The 23,777-nt window shown below is 44.0% G+C and overlaps 1 protein-coding gene across 1 annotated transcript in view; it reads right to left on the bottom strand.

Annotated features, from left to right (window-relative positions):
- The window catches only part of LOC124795688 (homeobox protein homothorax), a 1,001,790-nt gene that overhangs the window by 780,081 nt on the left and 197,932 nt on the right, over positions 1-23,777 (bottom strand). Inside the window, exon 6 of the mRNA XM_047259768.1 lies at positions 13,272-13,466. Within this exon, the coding sequence (XP_047115724.1) occupies positions 13,272-13,466 (195 nt within the window). The remainder of the gene's footprint in view (positions 1-13,271; positions 13,467-23,777) is intronic.

The raw sequence follows: 23,777 nt of genomic DNA, 5'->3' as shown, positions 1-23,777 counted from the left end.
TCCGACTTCTATCTGATAGGACCAATGAAGAACACTCCGCGGGAAGCAGTACGTTCATGATAGGAAGGTTATTGATACAGCACGACATTGGCTCTGACTTCGACCAGCAGAGTGATACATGTTGGCACACGGGTCCTCCAAATAAGGTGGCGTAAAGCCGTTGCAATGAACGAAGATTATGTTGAAAAACTGAGTTTTGTAGCCAGATATGTGGGGAATAATGTAATGCATTGCATGTACTGGAATCCTGAATAAAACCAACCTGCTTTCTGAAAAATAATCTGTTGCATTACTCTCTGAACACCCCTCGTACTTGAAAAATAAAGAAGGAAACGAATAATTCTCTGTGAAAGTAGAAACTCGTGTTGTCGGTAGGTGATGAGTGATGCTAAGAAGCTATCGCACAATACAGGACACATCCTTTCAAAGATATAGGAACGAGACACGCTTAGCGCCAAAATATTAGCTGTCGTTGAAAAGATGGTGCGTTTGTAGGAGTACGTCCTTCTCATCTGTAAGCTGGTGAAAGAAAGGATGGAAGGAAAGAAGACTGTCGACGACGATGTCGGACATGCAAAGGACGGGGAAAGAAATCAGCCGCGTCATCTTCAAAAGAAAAATTTCAGTATTTGCCCCAAGTGATTTAGGGTCTCACAGGAAGCCTGCCTGGATGTCTTGTCGAGGACAACATGCGAGTGTCTTACGCACTGCGCCTGTGCAGCCGGCCGGTGTAGCCGAGCGGTTCTACGCGCTTCAGTCTGGAACTGCGTGACCGCTACGGTCGCAGGTTCGAATCCTGTCTCGGTCATGGATGTGTGATGTGCTTAGGTTAGTTAGGTTTAAGTAGTTCTAAGTTCTAGGGGTCTTATGCCCTCAGATGTTAAGTCCCATAGTGCTCAGAGCCATTTGAATTGCGCCTCTTCACACTGTTTTGTCAGATATATATGACATGAAGCGTTCTGTCTGAGTGATTGGTAGCGGAACACACTCGACACCGCACAACGGCCGAGTTTTGTCAGAGTGGCGTGAAACGGCAGTCAGGAGAACAGCGCCGGCCCATTATAAGAGGCTGAAGAATATATGGCGGTCTGGATGGGCAGGGCTGCAGACAATGCGGGCACCTGCGCCGCCCCCTGGCCGACCAATCAACACCCGGGGGGCGGCCGCCTCCCCCTGCTTTACATGTGAATGCAGCCGACGCCACCCCGCGGCTCCCGGCGGATGCCGAGTCTTGCAGCCGACGCTTCCGCCGTTGCGCCGGATTCGCAGATCCAGTGGCGGATTTACTAGCTCGAAGCTGCTCTGTCTGTAACATGCCGAACGACAATGCTTAGAAAAGTATATTCAGTACTCACAACGGCGGATTTATTAGTTACGTTGTGCCTCTTAGCATTGGTCGAGCCAGAGGCTTCAGGATTCATCTACATCCACATTCACGTTGCCACGGCCACCGCTCGGAACAAATTGAGGAGCGTTTTGTAGACGGTGTATTCGGCGAAATGATGAACCAAAGCTTCGGCCTCTGTTGCAAGTGTCGCTCGTCAGAGTATATGATACTGAGTGTTACGTACACTGATCGAGGCCACTGCATTAGCATTACATACTGTTCAATATGATGCTATCTAAGAAAAAATTGATTACGCCTGCGAAAGCTTATACAAATTGATTCCTTCTTTTCTTTCGCTTTTCTATTTTGTTTGCCATGAGACGAATAGAAAAGCAGTGGCCGCTTCCATATACACCCTAATCTTCCTGAACCTACTTCTACAGAAAATATTTGGGTCTTGAAACTCCGCCTTCTGCAAAACGGATTGTATTTCTCTTTCTGTTTACCCACGCAGTTTTCGACAACTGTGTGTCATCTGTGGGTCTCGATTTATTTCTGGAAAATATCACACGAAGTTCATTATTGTTCTACAATTTTGCACCAAAAAACTTATGACGCGTAAGCATTTTGTTTCTTTTGTTTCGATTACTCGCGTGAATCGACATCACTAGTGAAAAGTGGGTTACTGCAGGTTGGCTTGACTTTATGCCTTTTATCGTTTGACATAATGTCAGCTGCAAAGTAGTCCGAAGGAATTTGCTTATTTGTGTAAATACTTTTTCCATGAGTAGTGATTGCATATGTCCTGTTCTTACCTTACCATAGGGCTGTCACAGAATATAACGTGATTCATCACTCCAAATAACTCGTTTTCAGATACCAACAGTCCACTGGCATCGCTGTTTACACAACCTCAAGCGTTGCATGGCATTGCCTGCAGAAAGTATGAGGAGCTGCTCGCCATTTGTACCCCATTGCTTCCAATCCCATACGCATAGTCACTGTGCTAGGTGGACTGCTGATAACACTTCACGAGTGATCCCTTCTTCTGATTTCATGCGATTTTTTACATCCACCCCCCTGCACGTAAGGACCTGAGGACTTCCTGTTTACATGTGGTTCTTTCCTCACGCTTCCAGTTCACTGCCACATTACCTTGGACAGCTTTAGAGTAATTTTAATATCCTTGAGGGATCTATTGCTCAGGTAACGTCCAATGACTAGTCCACGTTCGAGCTCTTCTCGGTGACAATAAAATAATCACCGTCTCCTTTTATATTGGCGAGACCGCTTCTCGTGACATCTGGCTTTCACTTCCGCATTACATAGGGGTGTCGGAATACTTTCGATCAGACAGCGAATTAGCAACAGCAGGTCAGAGTATTAATAGCCAATCCGGTCACTGGGCGCAGAGTTTCGAGTTTAGTAGGGCCGCGTGTGTGCAGACAAAGAACGACTCTTCCTCATCGTTTGTTCTGCCCCGATTGCTGTTTGCGTCATACGGCCTGCTGGCGATTTGTAAAATTTAGAATTTTTTCGTGTGAAATGCTTGAGACGGGTTTTGCTACACTGCAGCCTCTAGGATTACTATTTAGATCGTTGCTCGCTTGCGTAATTCCATGTTACACGATTTTTCAGGTGCTGCTATGCTACATGGTTTGCAGTTGTGTATTCGTGTGAGAAAGATTAGGTATTTGTTCAGATCGCGTCCCTGTTTTAGAATATGACGACGAATATCTATTTTTCAGCGAGTCATCGGAAGATATAGGTCATCTTTCACTTTACGTTACCACTTTCTAAGTGGTATTACAGCGATTGTATGGCGTATGTGGCTGTTTTTTTTGTTTTTTTTTGTAAATGTGCGGTTTTGTACACCTATGTGCTGTTCATGAATCTTGGCGTCTGTATTATTAATAATAACTGAAGTTAATTTAAAATCTGACTAATTATTTGCCTCCTGGTTTTATTTTGCAATACTATAATTTTTCGTACTCGTTGGTACAGGTGCTCGCTTATCACACTAGTAGCAGGTGCGAGCGCTTCTCTTATAGGCAATTTTCAGCCAAACAAGTCTAGTTCGAGTAGCAGGTAACTTCAAGACAACTGCTACAGAAATAATACATGGAGAATTTGCATTTCAGTTAGTCAGTTTCTTGACATTAGGCATTAGTGCATACAGTGTTGTTAAATACGTTGTATTAGGAAGGCTAAAGATGTTGATTGAAATATGTCTTCCTTTAATTTACGTTAAAGTCCCCTTTATATGTTCCGTTGTGTTCTGAAAGCTAACTCGTTATGCACTTAGGTTAAACCACAGCAGGTAGTAGTGGCTATCAACCTCACTGTAACTTAATATTACAATTTATTCTAAAACTGCACCTGTCAAACAGGAAAGTAAGCGGTTCTATTGATTGTGTTCGGCACATGCAATGCTTCTTCTCAAGAAAATTACAACTGTGTGTGTTTGTATGGTCCGATAATCGCTAAACATATAACAACGATATTGTCATAGTGTAATGGTATTATATCGTGTGCGCTCACAAACGCAACATTTAGAAATAACAACACTCACAAAGTTTTTGGGCTGTTCCTGCTGCACAGTGACAAATACGTTGTCGCTAGCTTTTTTGAGGTCGTACATGTCCAGCTGGACACCCTACCCCTCAATATTGTACAGCTGACTTCTAGCTGGTACTCGGTAGTCATGAAAAACAGGGGAGAAGAAAAATGGATGGGAAAACTTGCTTCCTTCGCTGCACCGATGCGTCAATGGGGGTGACGAACGCAGGCGTATCGCACAAAGGGAAGGTACGGGAAGATTCATAGTGGCCCGACAGGAAAATTACAGCGTTCACCAAGCAGCCGTCGAGAGACGCGCTCCGGGCTACAATTCGACCGCAGCTCCGGAGTAATAATGTGCGGTTTTGCGGTAACGATACACGCAATAACGCATCCGATATTTAGCCTTTGCGCTTGTTTGCATGTGGCCCATTCATCACGAATGACAAGCAACACCTCTTCGCTATCTGCCAGGCGATCGGTCTCACAGGCGGGCAGGCCAGCGGGCGCGTTCCACTGTTTGCACACAACACCGTAGCTCTCCAAAGCGCGAGTCATGATTGCATAAATGAGCTTTTTCGTTTGTGTTCCACTAATGAGCACCGCTGACTCAGTGGAGAACTACAACGGAACCCATAAGATAACAATTCCCCTTCAGCAATTCAATTCATGTGCAGCTTCGAAACCGTGATTAAGGATCACTCGTAACGGAATTGAAACTGTGTCTCCTGGTCAAGGGTCGAAGTATTTTAACAAAGCTCTACATAGAAGATTGGGCAAAGAATCCTCCTTCTAAACTGATAACCCCTCCTCCTCCCCGACACACTACTTAGAAAAAAAATTACAAGAAACAAAGGCCGGCCGAAGTGGCCGTGCGGTTAAAGGCGCTGCAGCCTGGAACCGCAAGACCGCTACGGTCGCAGGTTCGAATCCTGCCTCGGGCATGGATGTTTGTGATGTCCTTAGGTTAGTTAGGTTTGACTAGTTCTAAGTTCTAGGGGACTAATGACCTCAGCAGTTGAGTCCCATAGTGCTCAGAGCCATTTGCACAAGAAACAAAATTGCACTCGCAACATGCTTTACAACCATTCAAAAATATTCAGCGTAAGTGAACAACAGCGGAGATGTTTCATGTACGTCTCCCGTGGAACTGCCTCTCGTCTTTGAGAAGGTTCTTTTATCCACAGAAACAAAACTATAAGTTCTCCTCTGAAACAAGCACGATTCGTTTCACAAGGAGGACTAGTAAAACGAAAAGATATCAAAACTGCATTACGTGGTCGAGATTGTCGGGTACAGGAAAAAAAATAGCAGTAAGCAAAATTCCCTATCAGACCTAGTGAATTTATGAACATAGTCAACCTCTCCATGTCAAAAGTTGAAGTGGTATTACTCCAGTGGTACTACAAATCCAGGTTAAGGAAACCTGCAAAAACGGCTGAATGTTGGTTGATAAATTTACAACATTGTGCAGTCTCCAACTCAGACGTAGTTTGTAGAAACTGGCTCCCGACGCCAAAGCAGGAAGACATTCTGTTTAGAAGTTAAGCATAATTGCTGATTGTTAATCATTTTACACTCTCCTGTAATTCACAGTTCTAGCTACTGTTCGGCACGCCTATACAAATGGCCAAATTTGGATACTCCGCCATACTAGTGTTGCAATCACTTCGAGTGTCTGACCATTGTGAATGATTTCCTCATATTTCATTTGCATTTTTCAACTGCCTTAGGCTAGTTATGACAGCGTTTAAAGCAAGAGTTGAACACAGGGTCTCCGCTTTACGACAAGGAATCCTGTTGCCTTTGTTTCGTAATTTTGACAAATTTCACTTAGACGGAGCGAAGTTTCAATGCAGCAGCGCTTTGAGAGCTGAATCATCAACAGTGAAAACACCATTTACAGAGTTATGAAAAGGTATTAAGCGAGAAACAATGGCATTAGAGCCGTGTCATGTGCACAGTAATTCCAGTGTGATCGAAATAGGTGTCAGCGCTGTGTGTGCTCAAAAGTGTATTGCATTACAAGTGAGACAGGTCGCAACTAAAAAGACAGACGGGAACAGCATTCGCACACTAACAGTGGATTAATTATGCCACGTGTCTCTCTTCGGCATCCAGTTTTCGCCACGTGGCCTAAGCTCAACAGTGATGAAGCTGTCGCGCCAGTGTAACATAAATAAAACTTACCCAGACCTGCAAATTAGTTCTTTGGGAGCTAGCCGTGTCACCGAGTATATTTAACTATCACATTTCTGTAAATTACGACGCTTTAGCACTCTAATTAATTACGCTCCGAACACGTTAATTATATAAACCAGCTGATACCTTTGTAGCACATTCTGCATTAATGGGTACATGCGTTCTGTAATGTAGCTGTGCACGGACACAGATAATTTGAGGAAATAAAATTAATATCGGCGCGGGCCTGATTATATGGCGTCCCACAGCACAGTAACAACGGTGATACGAGGTAATTATTCATCACACAGCGCTCCTAAATAGGAAACAAAAACTTGTCCCTTTATTCAATAAACACGGTGAAATTAGTGCCGGCGCGAGCCTGGCCGCTGGCGGCAGTGTGGAAATGAGCAGCGTCGCGCAGTCGCATCGGCGTTGCCACGGCAACCAAACCTCATCAGTCAGCCATCTCCCTCGCGGCGTCGCTCCCTAAAAAGCCGGCCCCTATTACGCCGGTGTAATATGCACTAGTGACGGCTGGTGACGGCGCTGGTGTGGGGGCGTAGTGACCAAGCCCCCAAAGCCCCCCGATATGAATGATGCGTCAGGCGCTCAAATTGACACCAATTACCAGGAAAACTGCCTACTTAGGCGCGGCCCCTTGCGAATCTCCGCCACCGACCGCACCCCTCCGACGGCAGTAGGCAAACGAGGGGTGGTCGGCCGTCCCCCTGTCTTCTGGGCGTGACTTTCACACGGGACGCGCCAAACACCGGCCGCTATTCTTTCTAGCGCAGCAGCGTACGCGTCACTCACCAGGGAGGGAACATCAGAGATCCCTTCCTAAAATTAACAACGGTACCCACATAATATTTATCACGAACTTCAAAACATCGCAAGGTAGCGAAATTGCCCAGAAATTTAAATGATAACCTCACAATCAGACTTTTCTATCTCTATATTTCAACACACTGTCAGTCTTCCTTTACGCCTATTTCGTCTTACGCAGGCAAAATATCATCAAGTAGTTTCATTATCAAAATGGCTCTGAGCACTATGGGACTCAACTGCTGAGGTCATTAGTCCCCTAGAACTTAGAACTAGTTAAACTTAACTAACCTAAGGACATCACAAACATCCATGCCCGAGGCAGGATTCGAACCTGCGACCGTAGCGGTCTTGCGGTTCCAGACTGCAGCGCCTTTAACCGCACGGCCACTTCGGCCGGCTAGTTTCATTATCAATGCTGTACTAAGTGTGATCGATACTGTCTTCTTTTGGGTGGGTACAGTGATCCAAAATTCTGCCCTGTCATGCTTGTTCTTACATTTCAGCCTATGGGTTAAAATTTAAGATGCAATGAGGTAGAAGTCGACTAATATCATCTTGTGAATGCTGCAGTTCTTCTTATTTCAGCTAAGAAAATTGGAGATGAATTCCGCCTTATGAAAGACGTCTTTTTAGTTTTGTTTTCAGCCAGACACGTTTCAGCAATTTTTGTGCTATCTTCAGTGGGTTTACTCGTTTATTTTCCTCCTGCAAGATCGTTACATGTTAACCTTTAAAAAAACTTTTCGTACAAAATATTTATATTTCTAAAATGGGTGATTATTGACAAATATATTTTACATTGGTTTGCATACAATACAGAGTAGAGACATGTATCACTGATCTGAGCATTCCATGTTGTTTGTTTACGATATGTCTAAAGTTTCTAGTTTTGCAGTACATTTGGAACTAAATTGGGGTTATTCACTTGTTTGATACTGTATTATATGGTGTATTATTCATTCTCGGTCGCAAATATATATTATTTAGAAAAATAAAGTAACGTTTCGGTGTTTTCAGATGACAAGCTGTAGAGGGCTTAGTAGATCCAAAGCTACTAGCATAAATATTCAATGTGAGGTATGTAAACAAATGCACACGTCCACTTTATTTCCAAACGTACTATAAAACTAGTAACTTTAGACATCTCGTAAATAAACAACATAGAATGCTCAGATCAGTGATACACGTCTCAACTCTGTATTGTATGCAAACCAACGTAAAAAATATTTGTCAATAATCGCCCATTTTACAAATGTAAATATATTGCATGAAAAGTTTCTTTAAAGGTTAACAAGTAACAATTTTGCAGGAGGAAAATAAACAAAGGAACCCACTGAACATAGCACAAAAATTGCTGAAACATATCTGTGTAAGAATAAAATCACAAAGGTATCTTGCATTAGATGGAAATCCTGTCCAACGGACTAATATCAATTTCCCGGTATTTTAACTACTTCCAGTTTATGCCGGAATGATTTCTTCAAGTTTACTCAACCTCTCCCTAAGCCCATATTACGCCACGAGCCAACGATGAAATTATGTTTTAGACGTCAAACGAGCAATATACCGGACGAGTAAATTGGTCAGTTTGGATTCATAGATTTCTAAAGATTTTTCGTGGATATTTGACCAGCTTACGCTTTCGGTATGATACTTCTCGCTGGCCTAGATTCGTGAAATTTGGCATTAAGAAAGTATACACCGTACAAGAACATGCAAAAAAACACGAAAACTGTTAATATGTAATTACATCACATGAACAAAATATTTCTTTTTTCATTTGTTATCCAACTTCAAACTTGAAACTGAAACATTCTAGAAAGTTTTGGAATCGCTGGGAGCGATGTAGGCCTTATTGCCAGTATCAATGATAATAACAGGCAAAAATTGTCAATATTGTCGATTCCCGGAATGGATGAACTGTCTATATACATTATTAAGTTTGTACGGAACCGCCAGTGCTCTAGTCTACTCTCATCCATCCAATTTTTTCTTTGCAGAACTCGATAAGAAAATTCTCCACCTTTTCTTTATTTCGTATGAGCCATGCGAGTGTGACAGGGTAAAATTCTTCTAGAGACCACAGACAAATTTCCACATAATCTTATGAGAGTGAGGTAAAGGTCCTTGGAGCCAGGTGGCAGCTAAGCAACCGCGCGGCAAATTGGCCGCCAAGTGGCGACCGCTCCGCGCATTCCCAGCGCGTCGGCCCACGCGCCGCCCTCCCTAATCTCGCCGAAAGCGTTCAAAAACTTCCGCCGGCATCGCTCACGCTGCGCCCGCCCCCGACCCCAAGCAATTGAATTAAGCGTGGCGCGCGAATGAAATAGAAATCCTATGCAAATGACATAAGGAATCCCGCAAGGAGCCGCTGTAACGGCCCGCGGCCTACGGAGCCTTGACAGTGGGGATCGCAACTAGCTATTGCTAGCCGCCAGCCGAAATCACCACATAGCACTACGCAAAAGTGCAGTCTTAAGCTACTAAGAGGATGTAAAATTGCAATAATTCTTCCGTCCAGAAGGTCGCCTTGGATTCGCATCGAGTGAGTTGTTTCTTGGGGTTAAGAAACAACAGTTTTACGGCTGTTGTTCAATCTCTGTCTCTCTCTCTCTCTCTCTCTCTCTCTCTCTCTCTCTCTCTCATATTTTGTGTAGTTTCGGACAATAAACATATAGGGCGAGACGGCCATTGATCTTTTCAGGGCACATAAACGAACAAACCCGAACGTATAAGGGAACCAGCTGTCTCTGCAAGTAATGGTGGTAATGGGCAGGGCTCAATACATCAACAGTGCTTGAATAAGTTGGAAATTTGGGTCGATCAGGGATCGTGCCCGGATAGCTGAAGTGGTCAAAGCAACCATTCACGAGAAACGGGTTGACAGTCCCTTGATCAAATATCATGATATGAGTTTTCCATCATTACTGTCAAGTAATTCGAGAAAATGCCTGGATAATTCAATCAAAAGCGATGCCCGTATCGTCTACCCTGTCAACTGAGATTTAGCTCAATCTCTGTTGACCCCAAGGTAAAAGATACGTTCATTTACGACCTTACACATTTTCTTGGCTTCCATGCCTTTACGTCGGTATTCGCAGTTTGAATGACCTATACTTAGAATATGAGGTCCTTTGAAACCCTGAGTCAAACAAATGCTAATCGATGTATCTAAAAACACGTCTGTGCTCTAACTTTCGTTTCGCTACACTTTTGTTCTTCTAGAAATTTGGTCTCACATGTAAGTAAATGAATAACTTCGTCACTGACGATGCTTCGTAATAAATACAAACCAGTAACAGTCAAGAAGCAATTCATCCTAATAGTCCTGCTGATTTTGTGTTAACGAAATACACAACATAACAAGTCAAGTGACTGGGAGAAATTTAATGATCATGTTACAGTTCTCCAAGACAACACCCTGTTATTTCTATTTCATTGTGTTTTCTGGACCTGTCACTTATAGAAGGTGTGAGCAATAGAACTTGCTAGTAATCATATGTCACTTCTACAACTGACAAACATTTGTCAGCGGAAGATGCATGTGGCTGGGAATGTGCGTAATATTTTAATTCTCCAAAAAGGACTGTGCGACTGTGCCTCAATTCCATACTACCGGCCGCAAAAGCTAGACTCCAAAAGCCACACATGAAATTATTAGGGAATGCTTTTGGTGCTGAGCGCTTTTCCGTGAACAGTTGTTTTCATAAACCATCAACCTTTGGTTATGAGCACTTTAGTAGAATCAGGACGCAGTTACAACGTTTTCTTCACCCGTACGTGAAAGATTCTTTGTGATGTAATCATTATGAACCAGAATCGTATTATACGGTAGTAATAAATTACTTGATATCGCCTTGCATAAAGTTGTGTAATACAGCAGAATATTAATGCTGGTAGGGGCAGGACTGAAAATTCAATATTCCAAGGTCAAAAATTCTGCTAATTTTCTGATAATTAAGCACCTGAAGGGCACATCGATTCTGGTAGCATTTATTCTGCAGACTAGTCACTCCTCCTCTTCGATAACCCACCTGTTTCAATATTGCCTTTTTCCCGTGAAATGACTATGATTAACTGAATACCGAATAGATTCACAGAAATATAAGTAAGTTTTTTTTGTGAAGTAATTCTCTTCTCCCAACTACCTCATTTTATTTATCTCCGTTTCAGCTTTGTACTGTACAAGCATATAGCATTCAAGTGCCGTAGGAAGAAAAGAAAATATTCTGGAAGTCTATTTCTTCTTGTTAAACCTCGATAACATCTTTAAAAAATCATAATGGGAAAAAAGTGTGGGGTAGTGCAGCGTTAGATAAGGGACTTCAGGAGCAGAATTCTTTTGAGAGATGTAGTATTGCTGTCCCATTTGCCATTATAGCTATCAGAGCCAAGGAAGTGCACACATTGCCTCCAGGACGCGTGGAGTGAGAACAACAGACGTGGCGCAGCGATGCGGCGTACGGGTGGTACTAAACGCAGCTGAGCCCGCGCGCCTTCGGATCCAATACAACACGCGGTCGCCCGGGGCCAGGCCTAAAATAACGATCAATAACTCGACAATTACCGAGCGCCGCCTCCTCCTTCTCCTCCTCCGAGGAAAAAAACATGGCTGCCCCAGAGCTCGCCGACGCGTCTGCATTCCTTCCGCGACGAGCAGAAGAATCTCGCAGCCAACTCCGAAGCTGCGAGTCGACACGTCTGCGGATTTGTCCGAGGTGGGACGTGAGCGTCGGCTTCCGAGCATTTTGCTCGTTTCATTACCACCTGCTTGCTATATACGTGTCGACTGGATACTTACGGCTGCGTTTCACAAGTGCCTCTAAGGCCGTATAAGGGATATTCTTTCCTTTACTGCAATTATTTGCAGAAAAACAAAACAGTAATAATGTTGTGTGTATTGCACACCTGCGAATGAGCTAATCCAAGGGGTATGGAGCAAGGATCGTTTCTAACAAGACGAGCGCCTGTCATAGGTAATACAAACTTTGATATATGGTTTGTATGATTAAGGAGCAAAAATAAGAAAAAAAATTGCGAGTGTTCTAAAAACTCGGACGACATACTTCCTACTTTTCTATTATAACGCTCTTTCAGACACATTCGTTTATAGAGGTGACGCAAATATCAAAAAAGAATATCTCTCACAGTAATAGCAGAGATTCATTTCTCAATCGTGGATTAAACACTTTTCGCAACTATAGCAACATTAAAGACAGAAACGTGCAGACGCTCTGTCAGTAGTTAAGGTAATAGTTTCTACATTCTGCGATGATATTGTCAAAGAATTAAATCTTAACAGAATTACAACAGTGTTATTTACGTTCTGAGAATCCGATACATTGGAGTCGTGCAAAACTCTGAAAGCAAAACCGTATTGAACGAAGTATTGAAGATATATCTGGGCGACATTTACTGACAGCCAACACCGATTTAGATTTCTCTAATCACACAAGCTAAGTAAGAATGGGAGTTAAAAACTATATTAACGTCGTTTACTGGTGGGTAGCACGTCATATTCCGAGGTAAGTCAGTCTTAAGCGCTGACTGACAGACGATAAGTGCAAAGTAAAATTGAGGCCGTGTTTCGTTGACATTTAAACTGTGAAATTACAGTTAGCAGGCAGCGCGTTTGGGATACAACGACGCGCCAGGTCCGCTAAACTTAAAAAACAACAGTTTGAAGGAAAGAAATAAGCTGACCTTCAGCACACGCAAAAAGAAAAACTTTGAGGCATGTAACGTTAATTTTATACTGTGGCGAGTAGTGCATTTGAGATACGCAGTGAGGCTGTCCCATTTCTGCCAAAATGGAATAAAAAAGATTACCAACAACCTGAGTAACTGAGGTAAATACCCACAATATGCAAATACCATTCTGAATCGGACTATTTGTATTTGAAAACAGGCATCCTTACATCACGTAAAGCAAGTTTAACCATACTTCATTTTACTTTTTTCTGTTTTCCAGTCTTCTAGCTTCTGCCCTAAGCCCATAAATTCTCAGAACTGATGCCAATCATCCTTGAAAATTCCTTGAGAAACAGGCACGCGCATGGGGGCACGCACACACACACACACACACACACACACACACACACACACACACACACACACACACACAACAAACACACACACAGAAGCATGCGCGCTCGCAGGTAAGCGTTACAAATGTATTAGCCATGTACAAGACACGAAGTAATGCCGCATTTAAAACTCATATCGTGGCATCAAAAGGGTTCATATCAGCAAAGTTCACTCCACGATGTCGGCTGTTCTGGTTGAAGCGCTCGTCTTCGCCCTACGGCACACGTACCGCTCTTGGCAGTACCCTCGGGACGCCCACGGGAGAGCAGACGGCAGCGGTACTCACCACGTCGGGGGTGCTGGCGCCGTCCGTGTGCGACGTGGAGTCAGCCGTGCTGCGCGCGCCGCCGTCGCCGTTGGTGGAGCCCATGGGCTCGGGGGGCTTGCTCGACTCCCGCTCGTCGATCACCAGGTCTATGGGCATCTTGCCCTTCAGGCAGCTGATGTACCGGTGGCAGAAGTTGTCGCACAGCTCGTGCACCTGCGGCAGGCCAACACACTCAGTCACTAGCAGCTAATCACTCTCAGACAAGGCGCTCCAGTACGATCCCACTCCACCAGAGGATCCTAGGGCGTGAGATCACCTTCATTAGTGTTCAGTACATCAAATAACAAGTATTAACCAAGTCGCTCTGGCTGAAGCTTCAGCATCATCCGTCAAGTATCCTGTAATTCACAAAAAAGTCATACGTTTTGCATGGAAGAACAGCATCGACATTATAGAGAACTCTACAATGTTATCAGTAGCTCTTATTCTTGCAGAAATGACATGAAATTTTGCAGGAGAGGAACAGTTACACCACCGAGAGAGTCAGTGCAGTGGTAGGACACTGGGCTCGTTTCCCTGATGGACGGCGGCTCAAATATCAGTCCAGCATTCCTGATTTTAAAAAAAATGGTTCAAATGGCTCTGAGCACTATGGGACTTAACTGCTGAGGTCATCAGTGCCCTAGAACTTAGAACTACTTAAACCTAACTAACCTAAGGACATCACACACATCCATGCCCAAGGCAGAGTTCGAACCTGCGACCGTAGCGGCCGCGCGGTTCCCGACTGTAGCGCCTAGAACCGCTCGGCTACTCCGACCGGCTACACGGTATCACCTGCACGCCGTGAGTGGTTTTTTTATGTTTGGAGTGTCATTACATATCCGACTAGTTTCACGAAGCCCACTACGAATTTCTTTCCTCTGCCAGTCTCTTCGTCTCACAGCAGCACCTGCAAAAAACTCCCTCAATTATTTCCTGGATGCTCTCTACAGTTTTTGCCATCTGCAGCTCCATCTAGTACCGTGAAAGTTATTCCATGATTTCTTAACACACGTCCAATCATCCTGTCCCACCTTGTTAATGCTTCCCAATGTTTCTATTCTCGCCGATACTGCGGAGAACCTCGTCATTCGTCAGTCCACGTGTTTCTCACCATCCTTTTACAGCACCACATTTCAAACACTTCAGTTCTCTTCTTCTCAGCTCCCCCCACAGTTCAAGTTCACTGCCATACAATGCTGTGCTACAGACGTGCTGTGTCACAAATCTGTTCCTCTAATTAAGGCGTATGTCTGATAATAGCAGGCTTCTTTTGGTCAGGAACACATTTTCCTGTACTTGTCTGCTTTTTCATTGTCACTTTGCCTCCTCCGTCACACGTTATCTTGCTTCTAAGGTCACAAAATTCCTTCACTTCGTCTGCTTCGTAGTCCCTAATTTTGATGTTAATTTTACTATTAATCTCATTTCCGCTACTTCTCATCAATTTCGTCTTCCTTTGATTTACTCTTACTCCATATTCTGCGCTCAGTAGTCTCTCCATTTCGTTCAGTATGACCTGTATTTCCATCTCGTTTTCACTGAGTTAGCAATGTCATCAGCGAATCTTATCGTTCATACCCATTCAACCCAAATTTCAGTCCCACTGCTCAACCTATCTTCGATTTCAGTCATTGTTTCTTCATTGTTCAGATAGAACAATAATGGAGAAAGGCTGGATAATTGTGTACCACACTACTTAATCAGGCCACTTCGTTCTCAATCTTTCTTCTTATTCTACCTTCTTTGTTCTTCTACATACTGTATACAATCTTTCCCTCCAGCTTACACCTACTTTTGTGTGAATTTCGAAAGTCTTGCGCAATTTTACATTATCGAGGGCTTTTTCTAGGCCTACATACGCTATGGATTTGTCTTTATTTTTTTATGTCTTTCTTCCATTATCGAGTGCAACGTCAGAACTGCGTCCTACGACCAAACTGATCGTCATGTAATTGATCCTTAATTTTGTTTGGCATTCCGTGTTATCTGTTTAGTAGCAGTATGTGAGTCTCTTATCACTTCCTGGGGCATGTGCAGGTTGAAGTCTTAAGGTAGTTGGTGACATGGTAAAGAAGTATTATTTCCTTTTAAAGGAAAAATTTACCGATCAGCTGTGACTTCATTATTAGTTACTTACCCACCTCCAGAAAGCCGAACTAAAAGAGATCAATTGCTTAAGGCTTTCACTACTTCACTATATGTTACAGCACTTTTATTAAAGGATTATTCGTCATGCAACTCGTCTCTAATCGTCGACTGAAATCCTGATATTGAGTCTCCTGTGTCTGTCATACAGGTGACCAGATGTAAAAGATCACTAAATCCGATATGCTACTGTATCAAAAGAACATTTAAGACCAGTAAAAAAACAAATATGTGTGTGTTGCCATCGTTTTTAGCTGCTCTTCGCGGTTTTTCTGACTGTTGCTGGAGAGCTGAAGTTATGTGACGTTTTACAATTTTGAAGTACATAACGACACAGTGAAATTCAAACGAAAGTTTTGAATTTTAACGGAATAATTAATATCCTCTACGACAGTTAAAAATTCACAACAGCTTAAGTAAACCTAGAAATGTCTGAACTCCGGTACGTTTGCATTCCAAGCGCAACTATCGGCACGATCTCCACGTCTGGGCCTTATGACAAAGAACGTCTGCAAATAGGCCTATCGTGCCAACCTCTCGGTTCAGATAATGATGTTTCGGGATAACGGGTCTCTGATGTCAGACGAAATGAGTGCTTATCTCAGATGTGAGATTCTCAAATCGTTGCCGCTGGCCAGATACAAAAACGCTGTCGAGGTTCGCCGCAGAGTGACTCACGGCTGAAGAGATGCGGAGGCAGCCAAGCTGGCAGCCCGCAGGCCGTACAGGAATAGTTGGCCGGCGTTGAGACAGCAGAGGAATCGCTCGGGAGTGGGACAAGGCAGACGACAGTCAGGCGTAAGCTCGTCGCATTCTCTAGGCGGTCTAAACAGGCAGTCGATAAGGAATATAGCCGCGGCAGCTGGAGGAGGTAATGCACCCACTTTCTACCCTTACTTAGTTCTTTAAACTGGTCGAACTATCCGTTTCCGACTAGCCTATGTAAGATAACAAATGTCTGGCGCAGGTGTTAGGTAGGTTACTGCTGCTGCAATGGCAGGTTATCAAGATTTAAGTGAGTTTGAACGTGGTGCTATAGTCGGCGCATGAGCGATAGGACGCAGCATCTCCGAGGTAGCGATGAAGTGGGGATTTTCCTGTACGACCATTTCATGAGTGTACCGTGAGTATCAGGAATTCGGTAAAACATCACATCTCGGACATTGCTGCGGCTGGTAAAAGATCCTGCAAGAACAGGACCAACGACGACTGAAGAGAATGGTTCAGTGTGATAGAAGTGCAACCCTTCCGTAAATTGCTGCAGATTTCAGTGCAGGGCCATCAACAGCTGTCATCGTGCGAACCAACGAAACATCATCGATAGGGGCTTTCGGAGCCGAAGGCCCACTCGTGTACCCTTGATGACTGCACGACACAAAGCTTTATGACTCGCCTGGGCCCGTAAACACCGACATGGGACTGTTGATGACTAGAAACATGTTGTCTGGTCGGACGAGTCTCGTTTCAAATTGTATCGAGCAGATGGACATGCACGGTTATGGAGACAACTTCATGAATCCATGGACCCTGCATATCAGCAGGCTTGTGGAGGTTCTGTAATGGTGTGGGGCGTGTTCAGTTGGAGTGATATAGGACCCTTGATACGTCTACAGATGATACATACGTAAGCATCCTGTCTGATCAACTGCATCCATTCATGTCCACTGTGCATTCCGACAGACTTGGGCAATTCCAGCAGGACAACGCGACACCCCACACGTCCAGAATTGCTACAGAATGGCTCCAGGAACACTCCTCTAAGCTTTAACACTTTCGATGGCCACCAGACTCCCCATACATAAACATAATTTAGCATATCTGGGATGTCTTGCAACGTGCTGTTCAGAAGAGTTCTCCAGCCCTCATACTCTTACGGACTTATTGACAGCTCTGCAGGATTCGTGGTGTCAGTTCCCTCCAGCACTACTTCAGACAATAGTCGAGTCCATACGACATCGTGTTGCGGCGCTTATGCGTGCACACGGGGACCCTACACAACATTAGTCCGGTGTACCAGATTTTTTGGCTCTTCGGTGTATGTGACCTAAAACTCACCGATCCCACGCACCTGTTCGTAGTGTACCTCTCAGTTCATTACAGGCATCGAAATAGCATTGTTCTCATTGCCTTGTCCTTATTATCATTTCAAGACGTCTTATGACTTTGCAGTTTTTCACATATTTCTCCCCCCTCCCAATCTCCAACGTATAACTTTTTCCTTAATTCTATGAAACTATGCAGCTTCAGCAATTCTAATGAGAGCTTTTGTTTGTGTGTGTGTGTGTGTGTGTGTGTGTGTGTGTAGCCAAGACCTACAACCAACATTATGAGCCACGCTCCTATGACCTACGGCGTATTGTAGACGCGGCACCATGTCGCAGTGAATAAGAAACGTGTTTGTAGCGGGGAAGCTGGCCCTCGGACCCCAGGCCACGCCGCCTCCCGCTCCTGGTCGTGTTAATGCCCGCTAGATTAAGTGGGGGTGACGTCAGCCGGTGCCTGGAGAACAAGCCCGGCACAATGGAACACCAATCGCCGTCTCTCACAGCGCCCGTCACTTCCAGACGAAAGAGTCGTCTTACGACCCGCAGGTCGGCAAGATGTGAGGCTGCATTGTTTAACACGAACACGGATGTTGCAGAAGAGCAGGTGCGCCATGAATCAAAAATACACAAAAAGGATACTGAAAACTATGTTTATATGATCATCGTATGAAAGAGATCGACCTGGCTTTGACTGAAGACACAGTCGAGAAATTAGCATTATTTACAAAGGAGGCGTGAAACCGAAGTTGAATAACAGAGTCCATCGTAGGGGATTTCAGTGGTTAACAATCTCAGTAACGTTTTACAACAAAACTTAATTCACTGCAATAATGGGTCTGCACTTGTCAGAACAATAATAATACTCATATTTCCCTTGAAATTCTATCAGATGAAAACCTGTAATAAACCTCGATAACATTAAAGAAGAGATTACGGTGACGTCGAAATTTATGAATTACATCATCTTCTAATAAAATGGTGTTGTCACTGTTTCTGCAAAATTCGTAAGTGATACGAATCTTTCATACCAGAGTTATTACTTTTTTCTGTGCAACAGGAGGCCCTTCTTATCACTGAAATGTCACGTTAACTGAGGTTTGCAAATAAATAAATAAAGGATTGGGTACGTGCGTGATTCGTTAGACCTCGATTCGGCTGTTTGATGATTGGTTCATTAGGCATCTCTAGTGACATCCAGCATTGGTCAAAACGTCCACGAAAATGCTTTAAGAAAAACGCACAGGAAGAGGCACAAATGAGCAAAAGTTTGTGATATGGCTGCTGAGTTCATCAAGATATTCCTATAATACAAAGTAATGAAATGCGGGTGATTATGAAGAATGCAAAATGAACTTCAAGGCAAATAAACGAAATAAATTTTAAACAGAAGGGGGAGAGAGCGATGTCTAAAACGACAAAATGATCGCTACAGACGAAGCGTGGCGAAATTCGGAGATGTGTAGAAGACTGTGGTATAGAACTGTATCCTATGTTAAGTAAATTGACATAATTGAACAGACTCGACGAGAAGAAAACTTTTGCGAAAATGAGAAGAAACTGGGGAAGTACAAAAGCACAGCGTTTATTTTCCTGTTTGGACGTTTTATGCATGCCTGCAATTTTATCCCATCCATGTTGAGTTATCACTTGGAAAGTCTCTATTATTTGTGATATATCAAGACAACCACATGTGTCAGAAACTCTGAACTATAGACATAAATACATCTACTGTTACGAAACTCGAAAATAGAACTTTTTTTTAAACGGTTTGGTGTCTTTCAAAAAACAGTGTGGACCCCAGATGTCCGTGCAATAGATATTAACGTCGAAACTACCTATACAAAGTTAAAGATCTTCGATGATTTTAAGAAACCCATGCATACTGAAATGAAATTCACAGTAGAAGTACATCGTGACTGCGATTATTTTAATTTATGCATGATAATGGTGGCTGAGCAACGTGGCTTTGAATTACTTTAAGAAATACAACAACCAGCCACCTTTATGCACCTCTACTGACGCCAAGCAACTGGCGTACTGCACTTGTTTCTTCATCAATACAACGTTTTTGTCGACTGCAATTTGAATGTTACAGATTATTTTTACTCTGTTATCTGTAGGTCTTTCTTTCGTGTTTCTGCACGCAGAAAACAATAGTTTGTCATCACTGATGCAGGGCGTCATTCGCCTTGTGGTCGAATGGTCGAAGACCGAAAGGCGTCTTGGCACAAATCTCTTTTCAGTATCTTCTCCATTACTTTCGAATGAAAATTCTGTATGTGAGTCCGTAGATAATACGGTGTGAGGTAGTTACAATTAAAGTGCAGGTACTCATTGAAATCCAGTGCGGTCTTTAATTGTCATATGCAGCAGAACTAGGTAGATACGCTAGTGCGTTGATGCGAAACCGATACATGCTGGAAAAAATTAGTTACAATTTTGGCCACCAGGTGTAAATCGGGCCTGTACGGCATCTCATCATCGTCTTAGGCGCTCATACTGAACGAATTATCTAAATTGCGACTAGTCCATGATATATTGTAACATTTCTATACATATTTCTTGCATTAACAGAGCCAGATTTGCATCTGGTGGCCAAAACTGGAACCAGCTTTTTTCTAAGGCAAATCAGTTCCGCTTTAACGCATTTTCTACGAGTACCAAGTTTCGCTGCCATACGATAATTATAGCCAACTCTGGACCTCTGCTAGCCGCTGTGGCCGAGCAGTTGCAGGCGTTTCAGTCTGGAACCGCGAGACCGCTACGGTCGCAGACTCGAATCCTGCCTCGGGCATGTGTGTGTGATGTCCTTTGGTTAGTTAGGTTTAAGAAGTTCTAAGTTCTAGGGGACTGACGACCTCAGATGTTAAGTCCCATAGTGCTCAGAGCCCTTTTTTCTGGACTTCTGTGAGTAGATACACTTTGATTATAACCAACCGATATTTGCTTTCTGAATGCAAATTCCATAGCTACAGTTAATTCTTTTCCTAGTAGTTTTGGAGTCGCAATGTTGTTCTCAAGTCTTCATTCTTGTGTACAGCCAAGCTGCCGAACTGGAATCTGTCATTATCGGTCATTGATGCGAAATTCCAACTCGACAACTTAGACGTATACAAGAATGATCGCTTGAGAAACTGGAAATGATCAAAAAGGAAGGTAGTTGTGTATCCTTTATTCCAAATAAATAAAGCTACAAAAATGGCTGTTTGCTGCATCTTTTCAAGAAAGTTATGCCAGTTGCCTCTAAACCTGGTTGGGAAGATGCGTAAGCCACATTCAGATTCTGTTAGAACAAACATAACCGTCATTATTTGTATCGCAAGAAGATTCGAATTAGTCCAGCCCAAGGGATTCACGCAGAGAATTTCAGGGGAGTGTTTACTGGCGCAGAGACCAGTCAGGATGACGCAGCGCCGCCGACGAAAGAATGCCGTGCCGCTGAGAGGCAGTCAGGCAACCCCGACTTCCCCTATTAGCCGAACCACAGCGAGCACGTGGTTCCCAGAGGGGATTTGGCCCGCCTCCCTCCCCTGCCCTTGCCTGGCGATCCCTCCGCCAGAAATAGTTCCGCGGAATCCGAGAAAGCCGTTTCCGCCCCGCGCCTTGCCGACGCCGGCTGGTGGCGCAGTCGAGTTCTGTTCTGGCGCGGTTCTGTTCTGCTCCGTACCCCTTCTTCGGGCGTCGACAATAACGCGCGCAGAAGCGACCTGGCCTGCCTCGGGAGCGCCGGCAGAGGCCGAGGGAAAGAAGGAGGCGGTCGCCGGAGAAATATCCCGTCCGCTTATATATGGCGGGCGGCAGCGGCAGGTATAAGATTACCGCTGAAATATTACGGCGCGGGCGAATTCTGGCTTCCCTCTGCCGGCTGGCTGCCGTCCCCCGGGCCGGCGAGCGCGCGGGCGCTGCGGCGACAATATACATTTCCCTGGAAGTGACAGATATTGCCGGCGTCGCTTCGCCCCTCGCGCCCCTAGAGACGTCGCCGCAGCGGACGCCGGCGTCGCCGGAAGAGCAGACGCTGCGACAAACAACGCCGCACGCCGTCTCCGCGTTCGCAGTGCGCCTGTAAAGCCCAGGTGCACGTCTACCGGGCCCGCGCTGTCCCTCTTCTAGAAATGAACCCTTCTGCCTGTCGTTCACATCTGACATGTGAGTGTCAGTGCGCACATCAGCGTCAATTATGAAGTTTATTACAGTTGAATTTCCATGAAAATAACGGGGACTGTTTTCGCAGTAGCGAATATGAACCATTGTCAGCTGTATATTGGAATGATGACAGTGAAAATTTGTCCCGAATCGGGACTCGAGCCTGGACTTCCCGTTTTACGCGAGCGAACGCCTTAACCGCTTCGGCCACCCGAGCACGAATTACGTCCCGATCCAAACTTACATGTCGTCGTCCATGTCTCTCAACCTGCACTCGAACTTTACATGTTCGCGTCCAGGAAGGTCACAGTTATTCCAAGTAGAGGACCTGCTATAGGCGAATAAGACGCCAAATCCGCTTTCGATCGACTACCCAATTTTAATAGCCCATAGACACTTCTGGTCTAGTCAATCCTAACCGGATTACCGATGAGTTTGTGGCACTTGTACGGAGCTATACTTGTGCGGAGATGGAATGAGTTGACAGTTCTGCGAAGCCCAGGACAGTTCAGATTGTGGACCTCAGAACAGGCTGTTCCACAAGCAGGATACACCGACCTGCCCATCACTGCCTGTGGCATACTAAAGGGAAAATCCACTTTCTGTACTAATAACCCAATCCGACCACCATGTCACTGGCAGTTGGCTGTTGTGAGTGGCTTTCTCCTAGAGTCCAGCACTGCTCGTCATCTCTGAACAGCAATTGTGTTCTAAGTGTTGTGACGAGACCAACAAAGGGCAACCATTTATTGATTTACCGGTAAAACGGGCACCAGTATTCAGTGGATTATATCAAGAAAGAAGACTTGACTTACTGGCATTTTATAAACGTTATAAGGAATAAATACAAAGGAATACTATCTACTAAAAGTAAGACTGTTGTAGGTGAATGCAGTTATGTTTGTATTCCAGATGTAGCAGCATATGAAATGCGAAAATATTTTGTGAGCGCAAAAAAAGAAAAAAGAAAAGCGTGCAAAAGAAATAGATTTTACAATTTCATTGGTTTATGTAGAAGAAATAGGGTAACCCTTCAGTCGAGGTTACGACTTTGTAACATCGTTACCATCACATAGGAGAGCAAAACATTAACTACATCGCATTATGGAAAAATACGTGAGATCTACACAACATCTGATCAATTCTGGAGAATATTCTTTCATGAAAATAATTTATTGATGAAAAATGTCAACAAATTTTTATTTGGTTGTCGCAATGGGGGACCGAAATATAGAATACTGGTGTCTGCCAGTGAAAAGGGAAAATAATGCTTGTCAAGCTGTGAATCGTTATTTGTGGGTGGTATGTTCAAGCGTTTGAACAAATGGCGAACTCACAAGTTCTTGTCAGGTAACAAGCACTGTTACAGCTATCTACGTTTTGCCACCGAACAAAATGAGAGAAACAGAAGAACTTTTTATTTAACTGTTAAGCGCAGCAAGTTTGGACGGAGCTCTGTCTCATAATGACCTTCGAAATTGCTATTCCATAGCTCGGACACGAGCAATTACACTTCCGACATATATGCATGGTGACACAACCTTGTAGTCTTGATCCTGTTTGCATTTACTAGACTACACCGCTTGTCTCAACAAGGACATCACGCAATGTTTCCAGACTTTTGACGAGGGCAGTTGTTTGCTGGGATGTGCTGAATGCTAGGTGTCCATTAACCATGTCCCACGCGCTTAACACCATCTAATATTCAGCTAATTCAGGATGCTTGAAAGAGGCGAAACGAGTCATTACTAATTAAATAATAAATACATCTCTGCAACAAAGACTGACGGTTTCTTCATCGTATATTACTCGTTCTTGTACCATCCCTGCCGTGTGTTCGAAAACCTCTCTCATAAGTTCGATATTCACGAGGCATCGAACATGTTTTAAGGCATTTGGCTTTTATGTTGTACAGCTTTGAAGTCAACCGCCAATGTAGTTACACATTTAAGTTAAGAAGAGCTGTGGGACCTATAACTGGGCCAATGGATGGCAGATGGACCAAGGAAGGTTTGTTAAAGTCTATGGTGGGCGACACTGAAAAATATGTAGGAACAACATTGATGCATGTGGTTGGTGACCCCACTATACGGAGAGATCCACACTAGATCACTATGAGCAAACAGTTTCAATAGATTTCAAT

This window comes from Schistocerca piceifrons, chromosome 4 (genome assembly GCF_021461385.2).
Source record: "Schistocerca piceifrons isolate TAMUIC-IGC-003096 chromosome 4, iqSchPice1.1, whole genome shotgun sequence".
Lineage (NCBI taxonomy): Eukaryota > Metazoa > Arthropoda > Insecta > Orthoptera > Acrididae > Schistocerca > Schistocerca piceifrons.
This window is presented reverse-complemented; position numbering and strand designations above follow the sequence as displayed.